A 15,065-nucleotide genomic window follows, 5' to 3' on the forward strand; every position below is an offset into this window, starting at 1 on the left:
GAAAAATTATCACTCACATTCAACTCATCCTTGAAGGAAAAAGGAGATTACTTTTCTATTTACTGGGGAGGGAGGGAGGGAGGGAGGGAGGGAGGGAGGAAGAGAGGAAGGGAGGAAGGGAGGAAGGGAGGAGGGAGGAGGGAGGGAGAGAAAGAATAAATAGCGTATATGGAGATTTTGTTTCTGTAAAAAAGAGAAATTTAGAGGACCCGTCAGACATCCCTCAGGTTTTGCTAGTAAGATCTTTAGAAAATAACATCATAGGCAGTAGAACCTTCCTCAAATGTCAAGAACAAGTTCCCCCAGGAAGGAATCCTCAATTCTTAGAAAATCATGTGATTGATATTTATTCCTAGAAACTAGTCATTGATATGCAAAATTAATTTCATATCTTCTCATTTTTCCTTTCTTTATCCTGATTATCAAAAATCTTTTGGCAAATTAAAGATATTTCAAGCAATATAACATGACTTTTCCTCCAGCTTTAGTATACTGGCAAAAAGAGAAATGTAAAATTAAGATAACATTCTCAATAATTAACTTAGTAACTGTCTACATTCCCCCAAACCTGAATATCTGCACTTTTCAATGTCTGTTGAGCAGTTTTCATACAGCAATACAGAAGAGTCACAAAACTGGTTAGTTTTTTCAATGCCCATGTACTTTCTGCAGAGCTAAAATCTGTCCAAGAAGTCTGAATGTCCAAAAACACCACTCCTTTCCTTTCCTTGAGACAGAATTATTGTTTAGCATCAGAATATATATAATGAAAAGATTCAGTCCTCTCAGTTATTTTGTATGTTCAGCAATGAGGGCAATACATTTCTGCTGGATAAATGCTGATTAAAAGCAAAAATGACAAAGGCTTCTTGATGATGGGCAAAGAACATATATATCCAAAGCAGGCCATGTCTAACAGCACCATATTGAGATTTTCCTAGAAAGGCAGATATCAATAGGGTTTGACTTCCCTATTTCTTATATTCAGTCATGCATCATCCAGCTCTAGAGGGGCTCTGGAAACTGTTAGCTTGAACCATGGCTAGAAGCTTGTATCTTCATATAATCACTGGGGAGAATCCACATATACAATTCACTGAACTCCTAACCCCTTTTTTATTACAGCTCTTTAAAGCAACATGCTTTAAGGCTTCAAATTTTATATTTGCTAAATGAATGAAACAATTACATCACTCTTACTTTCACAAAGACATACACACTTATACACTTACACACACACACACACACACACACACACACACTTATGAAGACTGTATTTAGTGTGCATTAAAGGAAATTATAATAATTTGAATTTTAGGTATGGAATACAAGAAAGGTAAGGTGGCCAAACTATTTTCTCCCATACATGACATTAATTCAGAGTTTCAAAAAAGCAAAAACATTACTTTTGTCCCACAATCTCAGTAATGGCTTCTCAGTCCCTACCTACCTATTTTGAACTTAAACTATCTATGACAGACTTCTCTGGAGAAAAACTTAGGGCTGGACAAACCCCCAAATGGAAGTAGAAGCAGAATGGGCCAGTAAGGAACAACTCGATAAACAAATAATAGGTTACTAAACCTGACACAGATTTTTAAAAAGATTTAATTAATTAAATTTGAAAGGTAAGCCATTCCTCTTAAAGAGATAGTTTTCTAAGCACATCAGCACTCCAAATTCTAGTGTCTCAAAGACCACTCCTCATGTAATGCACAGTTCATCTGGAAAGCATCTGCAGCACAGCTACTGGGAGGCCTTTTTACCTCCTTCCTTGGTCTAGGATGGCAAGAAAGACATTACTCCCTCCAGGGGCAGGGACAGGAATGAATTAAAGCAACAGCTAGAAGGTATTTTTAATCTTGGCTGCTACAAGCACAAGGATCTCCCCAATCTTTTTCTGCCAATTCTCAATGTCCTTGGACACTTCACACCACAGTTCCCCATGGCGGGGCTCCGCATTCTCACAGCGCTTCTTCACCTCTTCCTGTTGCTCCTAGGGGAGGAACCAAAACAGCAGTTTTTAAGTAGGCATATATCTACTTTCATCTGGAGGGCATCGGCACCAAGGGCCCCATATACTTAATCCTAAACCCCGGCAGAAGCAGTCAAGGAATATGATAAGATTCCAATTCACAAAAGTTGTGGTGCAGAATTGTTTCTACCAACAAGGAGGTCAAATGTTAATCAGTAACAGAGTTAAGAGAGAGGTGCTTCATTTGAATCCTATTCATCTCCAGTCTGACAATTAACATATGGTCAATTTCCAATCATCCACTATGATAAAGGGAAACTGAAGTAAAGATAATTCAGAACAGCAAACAACCCTAAAGTCTTTCACAGTCAGCTTTGGAATACATGACTACCATATTTCCCTTTGTTTTATTGTTTGGGGGAGAGGGAGGGAGAGGAATGCATCTGGAAGTCTAGCCAATTTAGTCATTTTTTTTAGCTCAGGTTGAATCAAAAATCTACTTCCACTAAATTCAAATCACCTGAGCATGTTTGAAAATAGTCCAGGCAAGTGTTAGGCAGAAAGAAGTTGTTTGGAATTAAAAATTCACCTCAGATACCAGTATAATCAGTGTGTGAAAAATAGAGTTGACTATTGTTTATTCTTGAAAACAAACATTTTCTTCACCAGCACACAGTTCAATGGGTAAGTGGCAAGTGGAACACTGTAAAATATATGTCTACTCTCCCAGAGATTTATTTTTTAAATTTTAATAAAGGATTTCCACATACGTTTTCCAAAGTTATATGATCCATATTGTCTCCCTCCCTTCTTCCTCCCCCCTCCTAGAGCTGACAAGCAATTCAATCTCAGTTATACATGAATTATCATGCAAAACATATTTCTATGTTATTCAGTTTTGTAAGTGAATAATCTTATAAAACCAAAACCCCAAAACATATACCTAAATAGACAAGTGATAAATCATATGTTTTCATCTTCATTTCTACTCCAACAGTTCTTTCTTTGGAGGTGGATAGCATTCTTCCCAGAGATTTCTTAACACTCATGACTCTTAGCACAACTTGGGTTACCTTGCAATGACTGGCTCTTAGGTACCAACCACAAAGATGTACCTGAGAGAATTTCTTTTCTGGAGGAATCACATTAACCCTCCCCAAAGGTGACACAGTGGGATACAGTGCTGGAGACTAGCTATATGACTCTGGACAAGTCACTAAACTGTCAGACTCAGTTTCCTCAACTGTAAAATAAATAATAATAGCACCTAAATTTAAGATTTGTAAAGAGCTTACTAGCACAGTCCCTTGGAACATAGTAGGTGCCTAATAAATACTTGTTTCCTCTTCCCACACTATCCACTTCCTGGGCAACCATCTCTCTAAAGAGACTAACTCAGCTTCTTGGACCCCTCCTAAACCAGATTTTAGGAGGGTAATTAACAGGAGAAGGAAAGCAGATTGCAAGTTTTAGCATCACTAGCTAAAGGACTTTTTATAGTTAACTACTTGAGGTTCATATAGCAATTTTTTCCCTAATATTCTAATAATGACAGCAGTGTACAAATTGCTGTCCTGGAAAAATATCTAGTGTCGCTTATCTTTCTCAAAGTAGAGGCTCAGCAGAGAGGAATTCAAAATGACTAGAAATATCACAGGCTGGTAACTCCAGTACCTGATGTAATGTATTCCAACAGCACAATTCCTGGGAAAGACCAATTTACTACTAGGCAGCCTCAATCATTCCTTTCTTAAAAAGCACCCCCCAGAACTTAAGGCAAAGAAAACTTAAAATTAAATCTGGTTAAGACATAAACATTAGAAAGCTATACTACTACCACTGCCCCATAATTCCAGGTCACAAATTAGTCTCAGAATAATCTTTTTAGGGTCCTAGACTTCTTTAGAAGTCTAATGTTTCTAAACCTATGGACCCCTTCTCATCAAATACATTTTAAAAATACACAGAATTGCAAAGAAAATTAATTATACTGAAATAGTTATTTTAAAATATTTTTATGCACAATAAAAATTAGGTTTAAGGATCCCTGGCTTGGAATAAAGATATTTCTCAGATTTTTTGGACAGATTCCTTGGCCAACATTTAATAATTTACTATCAGTTCAAAACTTCTCATAACATTTTGAAATTCCTTAGAATGGTTTATTTTTCTAATTTTAGAAGCCAACTGCTAAAAAACAGATGTAGAGTCAAAACAGACTGTAAGTTATATTTGACTTACTTATGGTACCATAAAATTTTAAGTTTCAATCATCACCACAGAAGCCCAATCCTTTAAGAAGGAAAGAAGGGAAGAAGGGAAGAAGGGAAGAAGGGAAGAAGGGAAGAAGGGAAGAAAGGAAGAAAGGAAGAAAGGAAGAAAGGAAGGAAGGAAGGAAGGAAGGAAGGAAGGAAGGAAGGAAGGAAGGAAGGAAGGAAGGAAGGAAGGAAGGAAGGAAGGAAGGAAGGAAGGAAGGAAGGAAGGAAGGAAGGAAGAAAGAAAGGAAGAAAGGAAGAAAGGAAGAAAGGAAGAAAGGAAGAAAGAAAGAAAGAAAGAAAGAAAGAAAGAAAGAAAGAAAGAAAGAAAGAAAGAAAGAAAGAAAGAAAGAAAGAAAGAAAGAAAGAAAGAAAGAAAGAAAGAAAGAAAGAAAGAAAGAAAGAAAGAAAGAAAGAAAGAAAGAAAGAAAGAAAGAAAGAAAGAAAGAAAGAAAGAAAGAAAGAAAGAAAGAAAGAAAGAAAGAAAGAAAGAAAGAAAGAAAGAAAAGAAAATCATGACCTAATTAGCAGCCTCTAAGAATAGGTACTTGGAAGTCAAGAGCCCATTATTACTGAAGGAAAAGGCTGCTCAGGAGCCCAGCCTTGGGCAAATTCAAAAAGTATTCTTAGTCCACCCCTGAATCATAGAATTTTAAAGATGGACAGGACCTCAAAGATCCTCTAGCTTGATTCTCTCATTTTATAGAGAACAAAACTGAGGTCCAGAGAGATGCAGAACCTGGGCCTGAACCCACATATCCCAATTTTAAGTATTCTATGTCTCCAGTGTCCTCTTATGGTATAATCTCAAATTACTTCACCCTTTCATCTCAGGCCAGAGAAGGGAAATGGGAAGATAAGGAAGGAACTTCAGAGTACAGTAGCAATTTAGGCACAGTTATTAAAAAACCTTACCTCTGTCCCATGTTGTAATTCAAATTTGTAGAAGAAAGCCCAGGCATCCCCTAAGTCTGAATCAATCTTTACTGTTCGGTGGAACCACTCCCTAGCCTTGGTGATCTTCCGTTCACTCCAAAATAGCCTATGGCAGAGAAAAGATTTAAGTTACAGTAAGCTAAACATCATTTCCAGCATATGTTCATCTAGCAATCCCAAGATTGTAAAGGACTGACAGGGTTACATGCTCTAAGCAGGGGAGTTTTAAAAAGCCCCCCAAGTCATAAAAAAAAATCTAGCTTTATTTTTAAAGATAAGGGAATCTACAATCTCTCTGGGTTAACAACCATAATTTTCAGAAAGTTCTTTATTATGTACAGACAAACTGTTTGTAAAAACACAAGAGCCAGATTTTCAAATCCCAATATTCATTTTCCCATGGGTCAGACAAAAAAATACAAAAATAAATACTCAAAACGGCATTAAATTTATATTACCAGGGCAGAAACAAAAAGACATTTTTGAGGAAATTAACCTCAATTAAAGAACTTCCTGATTGTTCCTACTTTGCCCAGTCTAAAACCAGACTATGAGCATTCACTCTGTGAAAGTTAGAAATTTCCTTGGAGGAAAGTTGACACTGCTCATTAATGCTAAAAACCTATCATGTATATGAAATCTTTGGGACTAAAGTTCCCAAAGTGTCTTTAATCTCCTATTCTATACCTGCAAAGTCCTATATGTCACCCACCTATATAACTAAAAGAATTATAAAGAGAAGCAAAGAAGAAAAAAAATGAAAAGGAATTAGTAAACTGGGATGCTAAGACAACTGGGGGTTTTGACTATGTTTGCTAAAACTCAAAAATTCATTCTCTAGATTAAGCCATAATCACCTACAAATCACGATCAGCCTGCACTACAGACTTGTTAGAAACAGGTTCAAAGGGACACTACATCAAAGAAAATTCATTGGGAACCTTAAAGCCACTACCCCAAGTCAGAAGGGGGACCACAACAGTTATATCCATGTCCAAGGCAGGTCCAATTTAATTTTCCCTCTCTGGCTACAGCTACCACTGTGCAAATATTTTATGGGCTTGGTTTCTGCACATCAAACAGGGCTCAATTATGCCAGTCAATTTCTTATGAATAAGGTGACTGTTTTGGCTGGTGTGAGTTACTAAATGGTATAATTTTATGGCCTGATAACATGATTGTTTTTTAAGCCTTATGGTTCTGTTAATTGCTTAGTGTTAGATAAACTGTGATTTAAAGAGCATGAACCCTGATAGCAGAGATACAAAATGCCAGCATGGGAACAGCTAAGAGTAACTTATTTACTTTAACTAAAGCCTTTTACAAGGTTGTTATAGTTATCCCTATCAGACTGTCATATATGAAAGTCATTAGAAGAGGTAGAAGCACATGTGCTGCAGTTAGTTGTGTAACTAAAGAAGTTGGCCCAAAAAGGGAGTCTGGAAAAAGTCCTCTCCCTTGCTGACAAAACTGAACTCATCACATTATCTGTCAGTCTTCTGGCAACCATAGTGCTGAAGCCACTAGTCTGTGGGGCCTGATTTGCTTTGGCTTGGAAGAGATTGTGAAAGAACAGGACACTAATTTCCACTCCTCATCTATTAAACGCTTTTGGCATTAAAGAGAAAAATGAGCAATAGAGTAGTTGGCTCTGTTCACTGTAAACTAAAGCCAGTCATGCTCTGGAATAGAAGCCATTAGAAAGTCACCATGGGGGCCAGGAGGAAGCAGGGGGCAAACTTTACCAAAGGAAACTTAAGTTCAAATAAATAGGACCTGATCAGTTGTTTTTTTTTTTCTGACCAGTTTTTAAATACCCTAAGAGGAAGAAAGAAGAAAAGGGGAATTTTCATAAAGCCTCATTTCAACATCAGTATATGCTTCCTTAGTCTTTCAAAGAAATTATATCAAGCAAATGAAAAGCTGGAGTCAAGTTTGTGATAAATGGTCATCTCCCCAGTAGAGTACAGGCCACCAACTCTAATGAAAACAAGTGCACTTATGCTAAAGAGATGCTCACTTTTCAAAAAGTTTTATAGCCAAAAAAAGACTAAGAAGCTTTCTCCATCTTGTGAATGAATTCATATCTCTCTTTAATGCAAAATGAGTAAGGTAGCAGGAACTATACTACTAGAAGGAAGAGTGAAGTAGGACAAGGGAGCCATTTTGACTCCCTAAAGAAAGAGAAACTTTAAAGAGAATAAGAAAACATGCTAGAGGAAGGTTTCATTCCTTCATTGTCATTGAGGCAATCAGGGTTGTGCTTCCAAGATGCCAAATGAGCTTAATCAGACCTCCAGAAATCTTCCTACTACCCAAGAAAAGACCTTTCTGGAAAACATATCTCATGTACATGTGGGGGAGGAGGTAGGGGAAATACACTAAAGAGTAAACAACTTTTCACAGACCCTACTTAACTTTAAAAAAAAAAGTCATAAAGATCATAGCAATTCTGAATCTGCTTTATCATGGCCTCATCACAAAAGTTATAAGGACTATGAACAAGAGAAAAATATTCTCTTTCAGAGAGTAACTTAAAGAGAAACTGAAGCATTTTCTTCCTTAGGAAACTTGCACAACTAAAATGCCTATAACTGTCCAGGGATGACTGATTGATAAGAATCATCATCTGATTAGATGAAGGGACTGGAATAGACACCGAAACTACATATCAAAAATAAAGAGTCACAACAAAGTAAACAGTCTAAATTAGCAGGCAGATTCTAATAATCTATAGCCTAAAAATATCAGAGTCAAAAGGGACCTCATCAATCATTTTACTCTAATTCACACCACCACCACCACCACCACCACCACCACCACCACATAATTATCACCCCAAATCCCTAATATAAACACACATGACAAATACCATTCAGTACAGAAGTGTTTGAAGTGGAAAGAGTCATTCCACTTTGGGATAATTCTTACTGTTAGGGAGAGTTTTCTCCTGACATCAAGACTAAATTTGCCTCTTTCTAAATTTCACCTAGTTTTGTCCACCGGAGATAAGCAGAACAAATCTAATCCCTGATGTACATGACAGCCTTCATGTAATTAAAGGTAGTTATCACATCCCAGCCTTAATCCTTTTTTCTTCAGGATAAATAATCCCAGTTCCTCCTAGCTTTCTACCTATGGCATAATCCTGAAACTTAAATACTTCATTAAAAACAAGAAATTTCCTTGGAAGAAAACTGATGCTGCTTATTAATGTCAACAAACCTACTACATATATGAAATCTTTGGGACTAAAGTTTCCAAAGGGTCTTTATCTTCTATTCTGCACCTACAAAATCTTATTTATCACTCAACTATATAATCAAAAGAAGAACTAAATTGGTAAACTGGGATGCTAAGACAACAACATTAATGTTGTTAGTCCTTTCTTTTTTATTTGAACCCTTACCTTCCATCTTAGAATCAATACTGTTCATGGGTTCTAAGGCAGAAAAGCAATAAGGACTAGGCAATGGAGTTTAAGTGGCTTACCCAGGGTCACACAGTTAGGAAGTGTCTGAGACTAGACTTGATCCTAGGACCTCCTCCCTCTAGGCCTGGCAGTCCTTTCTTCTTAAGGCTACCTCCTAGCTATCTTCCAAAGACATAAACTTGAAGCCCTTCACCATTTCAGTTGTCATCTTTTGGACATTCTACAGAGTCCTATCAATGTCCTTTCTAAAATATGATACAAAGAACTGAGGCCACCAAATGTGGTCTCAACACAATGGGCCTCTTATCTCTTTATTCCTGCAACCTATGCCTCTCTTAATATAGCCAAAGAGCACACTAAACATATAACAGGAAGAGTTACTCACTTAGCCACAGCTAGTAGAACATGGGGGTCATGTTCACACTTCTTCAAGGCATCTACACTCTTGGTCTTCCTCTGGGGTCTTGCCTCAAGGAAAATTGCTTCTGACCACAGGATGCCTAAAATACAAATGCAAAGAGACTGACTACTGGTTATCTCAAGGAACCAACTCCTAATTTTTAAAGTTTCATTAAAAAGAATTTATTTAAAATAAATATAATATTCCCCAAGTAAGAATCCATAAGCAAATGTACTTGATCTCAAATTATACAACCTCTGGATCTCTAATGTATGTAAATCCTAATCTGGCACACTTATGTATTACCAATCAATCAATCAACATTTACTAAACACCTACTACATGTCAAGCAATCTGTTAACTACTGGAGATACAAAAAGAGGCAAAAACCACCTAAGCCCCCTAGGAGCTTACAATCTAGTGAGGAAATGGCATATAATATACATATACACATACATACATATACATATACACACACACACACACACACACAACTTTGTACAAGATAAAAATAAAATAATCAACAGAAGGAAGGTATTAGAATTAAAAAATGTTACTGAAAGCTTCCAATAAATGATGAGATTTTAGTTGGGACTTAAAGAACTCAAAAAAGTCAGGAGACAAAGCAGAAGAGGAAGAACATTCTAGGCATGGAAAATATCCAAAGAAAATGCCAAGAAATGAGAAATGGAATATCTTGTTTGTGCAACTGTCAAATATGGTCATAGTGGTGACCAACATGGGTAGCAATCTCTTTTTGTCTTACCCAGTGGAGTGCTCAGATCATGGCATGATTCTGGCTCAACTCATCTCTGGTGTCTGAAGACCCTCCTGTCTGTTTCCCTGTGTTGACCTTCATGAACAAATGGCTCAAATGGCCCACTGTAACTTTTGGATTTCCCCATCAGAGTTTGGTTTGGTGCATTTCTAGAACTGTGTAGTAAAGTCTGCAGGGGAGGAGTCACACTTTTGTTGGCGCCTTCCTCTTATTCTTTTAGTATCTACAGTGTATCATTTAGGTTGCTTTAAAATTAACCTACTTCCATTTCCAGTCATTAATGTCTTCAATAATATCTTTTATATTACCTCTTGTATACAACACTATAGTCTACTTACGCCCTCCACATGCATCTTTCTAATGCCTACATTTTCCCAATGAGACTAAGTCTCTGCAAATTATACATATAATGAACTAGAAGTATCAGAATTATAAGTAACCCAGATGTTCCAAGATTTGCAGACTTAGCCTTTTTGGGAAAATAAAGATATTAGAAAGACAGTTTCTTAAAGCAGTGATCAATTTACAATAATCAAAACTACCAGAGAATTTCCCAAACACTATTTCTATTCAATTATGGATGCAGATCACCAATCACCTGCAGTAGCATCCATGAAATTATATAATGATGACTTAACTCAACAGGTTGCTTATTCTGCTACATAATGAACAAGAGGGTAAAAAAAGACACTAAAAGAATTCATCAATCATCTCCTGAAAGAGATAACTAAATGAAAATTCCTAAGAATATTATAGTCAATTCCAGTGCTCCCAAGCCCAAGGAGGAAATACTGCCAGAAAGAAATATTCAAATATTGTGGAGCCACTGTCAGGATTACACAGGATTTAGCAGGCATTTGTTTTCATAGACTAAAACAGATCTGCCCATGAAGGTAAAGGACTTCTAGAAGGCTTAGTATATTATATTCCAGAATACAAAGTACCTAGTATTAAAAAAAAAATCAACTATCCAGTGAAATAGTATAATTCTTCAAGAGGAAAAAAAAGGGGGTATTTAATGAAATTGAGGTGTTTCAAGCATTCTAAATGAAAAGATCAGAGCTGAACAAAAAAAATCTGATTTTCCAATACACAACTCAAAAGAAATATAAAAAGGTAAATAGGAAGGGGCATCTGGGTGGCTCAATGGATTGAGAGCCAGGCCCAGAGATGGGAGGTCCTGGATTCAAATCTGGCCTAAAACACTTCCTAGCTGTGTGACCCCTAGGCAAGTCACTTGACCCACACCCACCCACACCCCACCCCCTAGCTCTTACCACTCTTCTGACTTAGAACCAATATATAGTATTGATTCTAAGATGGCAAGTAGGGGTTTAAAAAAAAAAGTAAATAGGAGAGATAAAACAAAGGATTTAATAAGGTGAAGATGATATTTGTAACTCTTAAGAACTTTATAAGTATTTGAGAAGTTAGAAGGAATATACATAGAGGACACAGGAGTAAGTTGACGATGATGGGATGATATCTAAAGACAAAGTTCCTTAATTGAGTGAGAAAGAGAATTGCACTGGGTAAAGAGGTAAGGGAAATATAAAATTGGGTAAATTATCTCAGATGAAGAGGTGCAGAAGATATATATACTGCAGTGGAAGTGAACTTAAGGAAGTGAAGAGAATTTTAGAAAAGAATAGACCTCTGAGGAAAACTGAATGGTAATAGAAAGGAATATATATTTTCCTCAGCAGTACATGGCACCTACACATATACTACATGTGATTTAAAAAAAATTTTTAGTTAGAAAATAAAAAATAATGAGAATGATGATGCAAAATACTTAAATTTATGGAATGCAGTCAGAGTAATACTTAGGGGGAAATTATATCTCTTATGTCAATAAAACAGAGAAAGAGTAGATCAATAAATTGGGCATGCAACTAAAAAAAAACTAGAAAAAGAACAAATAAAAAATCTTTCATTAAAGACCAAATCAGAAATCCCGAAAATCAAAGAAATTAATGAAACTGAAAATAAACCACTTAATTAATAATAAATAATAAAGAGGAGTTGGTTTTATGAAACACACACACACACACACACACACAATTAAATAGTTGGACCACTGATTGAGTAAAAAAAAAAGAAGAAAACCAAATTACCAGTTTCAAAACTAGCTTAGTTTACATGGCAGCAATCTTGGTAGATATTACTCCTACAAAATCTCATCCTTTGGTGGCAAAGTTCTAAAGGTCTTCTATAGCACAGTTCTTAATCTCTTTTATGTTATGAACCCTTATGAAGTATATGAACCCCTCAAAATAATGTTTTTAAATATTTTAAATATACAAGTTAAAATGCTAATATCATAAAGAAAACAAATTAAATTTAAAGTTATCAAAAAAATGTTTTAATAGCTTCATTCAAATGTTGGAAGGCAAGTGGGAAAATTGAGACACTAATGCACTACTGGTGGAATTGGGAACTGATCCAAACATTCTGGAAAGCAATTTGGAACTATGCCCAAAGGGCAATAAAACTGTATATACTCTTTGATCCAGCAATAATAATCTATATCCCCCCCCAAAAAAGGGGGGGTGTAAAAGGGCCTATTTGCACAAAAATATTCTTAGAAATTCTTTTTTGTGGTGGCAAGAAATTGAAAATTGAGTATCAATTGGGAAATGGCTAAACAAGTTGTGGTATATGATTGTAATAGAACACTATTGTGCCACAAAACAAGCAGGATGGTTTTAAGAAAAACTGGAAAGACTTACATGAACTGATACAAAGTGAAATGAGCAAAATTAGAACACTGTACAAAGAAAGAGCAGTACTGTATGATGATCAACTGTCAATGATTTGGCTATTCTCAGCTATACAACGATGCAAGACAATTCTGAAGGACGTATGATAAAAAATATACACCACCAAAGAACTAATGGAATATGAATGCAGATGAAAGCATATTTTTCACTTTATTTTCTTCATAGGTTTTTAAAAATTTTGATGTATTTTCTTTTACAATATGACCAATATGGAATTATGCTTTGCATAATATCTCACATATGACCTATTATATACCACCTCAGTGAGAGGAAGAGGAGGGAAGACCCTAATGACTGACTTAATTGCTCTGTGCTTCAATTTGCTCATCCATAAAATAAAGAGGTAGACTTCATGATCTCTGGAACCAAAGCTATGACCCTACAATCTTATATTTTTTGTATTAACTATTTGTAGGCCTCTAAAGACATTGGCTTTAGAAAATAATAAACAGGTATTGAAAATGTACCTGTTTTATTTCTCATGTTTTCAAAAAGGATACGATACACAGATTGTTATAAAGATTTTATAGAAATAAACTGGATCACTCCTCTCTCTTTTTCACTCTCCTCTCTCTTTACTGATTAAATTATTATCAAATATGTATAGCATAAATAATTATCAAAATCTTTTCCAATTTTTTGGAAAAGGAACATTTTTTCTCTTTAAAAATATTTTTCCCCCTCTTAATTATTTTACTATCAAATGCCTCTAGTATGAATGTCTTTCTGCATTTGGTCAGGTCCAGCCATTCTATTGGAGTACAACTTTTTCTTTTTTAACCCCCTTAAAAAAAACAAAACAAAACCAAAAAACCCTAACCGTCTGTCTTAAAATTGATACTAAGTATTAATTTTAAGGGCTGAAGAGCACTAAGGTCTAGGCCTCAGTTGGAGAGCGATGTTCCCTTCCCCCTCTCCACACACACCTGAGAGCATTTCTCCCATCATCTGCCCCTCTGCCCAGCAGCCCAATGGGAGTGCTTCCTCCCTCTCCTGTCTGGGGAAAGGGGGGGTGGGAGGGGAAGGGCAATGACTCACATACAGCATATGGGTTGCAGTTTGGGTACTTGGTCTCTAAAAGGTTCGCCACCACTGGTCTAGACAACTGTAGTTAAATAACTCACCCAGGGTCACAAGAATAGAAAGTCTTGGAGGCTAGATTTAAACACAGGATCTCCTGTCTCTAAGTCTGGTATTCTATCCACTGAGGCATCCAGCTGCTCCTAGACTACATCTTTTTCAATTTTATTGCCACTCCCTTAAAGATCAGATACTTAAATAGTGCGTATAAATTCTGTTATTCTACTAGCATTAATTTTGAAAGCAAATCAGTAACAATCTCAATGTTTCTTTTTATATGATGTATGTGATATTCTCCTTCTAGCTTCATGTATAAATGCTCTCAATCTAAGTTCTCTGCAGATTAGTTTTCTCAATTATTTTTCATTGTTTTGTGAGATGATACAATACAAAATCTTCCAACATAAAAGGGAAAAGAGAAAAAAAATTTTTTTCTCCCCTCAAATATTCTGCAAATGAACTTCTCTTTCAGAGGAATGCTGCCCTTAGTTGCCACGATTCTTTGATTGGCAAAAAGATTTTGTTTGCAGATTAAGGAAATTTCTTGGCTCTTTTCAATTCTCCACTATAGCAACTGTTTTGTATCAGTTAAACTTCCCTAAAAAATAGTAACAAGGTCTTTACAGTTATTTTAAGTTTCTTGTAATTTGTAACATGTTTAAAAAGGTCAGGTTAGAGCTTTTTATAACCCATTATCCTCATTTTTACAGATGAAGAAACTGAGGTCCGGAAAATTAAGTAATTTGCCAAAGATCACGAATGCACCATCTTCTCATTTTATCCTTTCTCCTAATGTGGTATTTACTTTGGCCTCTGCTATAACCAGCTGAAAATCTTCCCACACAAAAACTGCTGATTCTAAAAAAATGCTACATCTTTAACCAGTTGTTTCATGTCTGTTAAAATACAGATTTCATTTTATGTTACTTGATGCTCTTTAGGTATGAAGCTTTTTAATCTACAAGCCTTTGATCTCTCATTTCTTGATCCTAGAACATACTTTCCAAAAATTTTTGTTGTCTTCCTCTGGCCCCCATTTTCAGACTAAAATCAGTACCAAATTATGTACTGACTTGTTAAGTTCTTCATAGAATTTCTCTATTTTTTCGTGCTCTACAACAAATTTAGTGTATAAACTCCAATTATCTTCATGGTGGTCAATTCATTTATACTTACTGTAGATGACTAAGTTTAAATGTTTCTTGTTGCCTTTGGGCATAAGCTGAAACCAATTTCACCAACTTTTTAATTTGCCTCTCTCAAGCAAATTTGTAAGCATCCTTCCACTTCATTGCAGTTTTATGTCTTATAGCTTCTATCATAGCAAGAATGTCAACATGGTCATAGCTCACATCCTACAGCTGTAGGTCAACTCACTTGTTACTAGATAAAGGATGAACATTAAGAGAACCAAGAGATGTGTCT

General features: G+C 35.9%; 1 protein-coding gene across 1 annotated transcript in view; it reads right to left on the reverse strand.

The window, feature by feature from the left end:
• Positions 1 to 1,590: 1,590 nt before the first annotated feature.
• PRPF6 (pre-mRNA processing factor 6) overlaps positions 1,591 to 15,065 on the reverse strand; it is a 57,857-nt gene continuing 44,382 nt past the window's right edge. The window contains exons 19-21 of the mRNA XM_056812782.1: positions 8,985 to 9,099; positions 5,146 to 5,272; positions 1,591 to 1,996 (exon numbers count right to left, since the gene is read on the reverse strand). Coding sequence (XP_056668760.1) covers positions 1,844 to 1,996; positions 5,146 to 5,272; positions 8,985 to 9,099 — 395 coding nt within the window. The 3' untranslated portion in view covers positions 1,591 to 1,843. The remainder of the gene's footprint in view (positions 1,997 to 5,145; positions 5,273 to 8,984; positions 9,100 to 15,065) is intronic.

Source organism: Monodelphis domestica, chromosome 1, assembly GCF_027887165.1.
Source record: "Monodelphis domestica isolate mMonDom1 chromosome 1, mMonDom1.pri, whole genome shotgun sequence".
Taxonomy (NCBI): Eukaryota; Metazoa; Chordata; class Mammalia; order Didelphimorphia; family Didelphidae; genus Monodelphis; species Monodelphis domestica.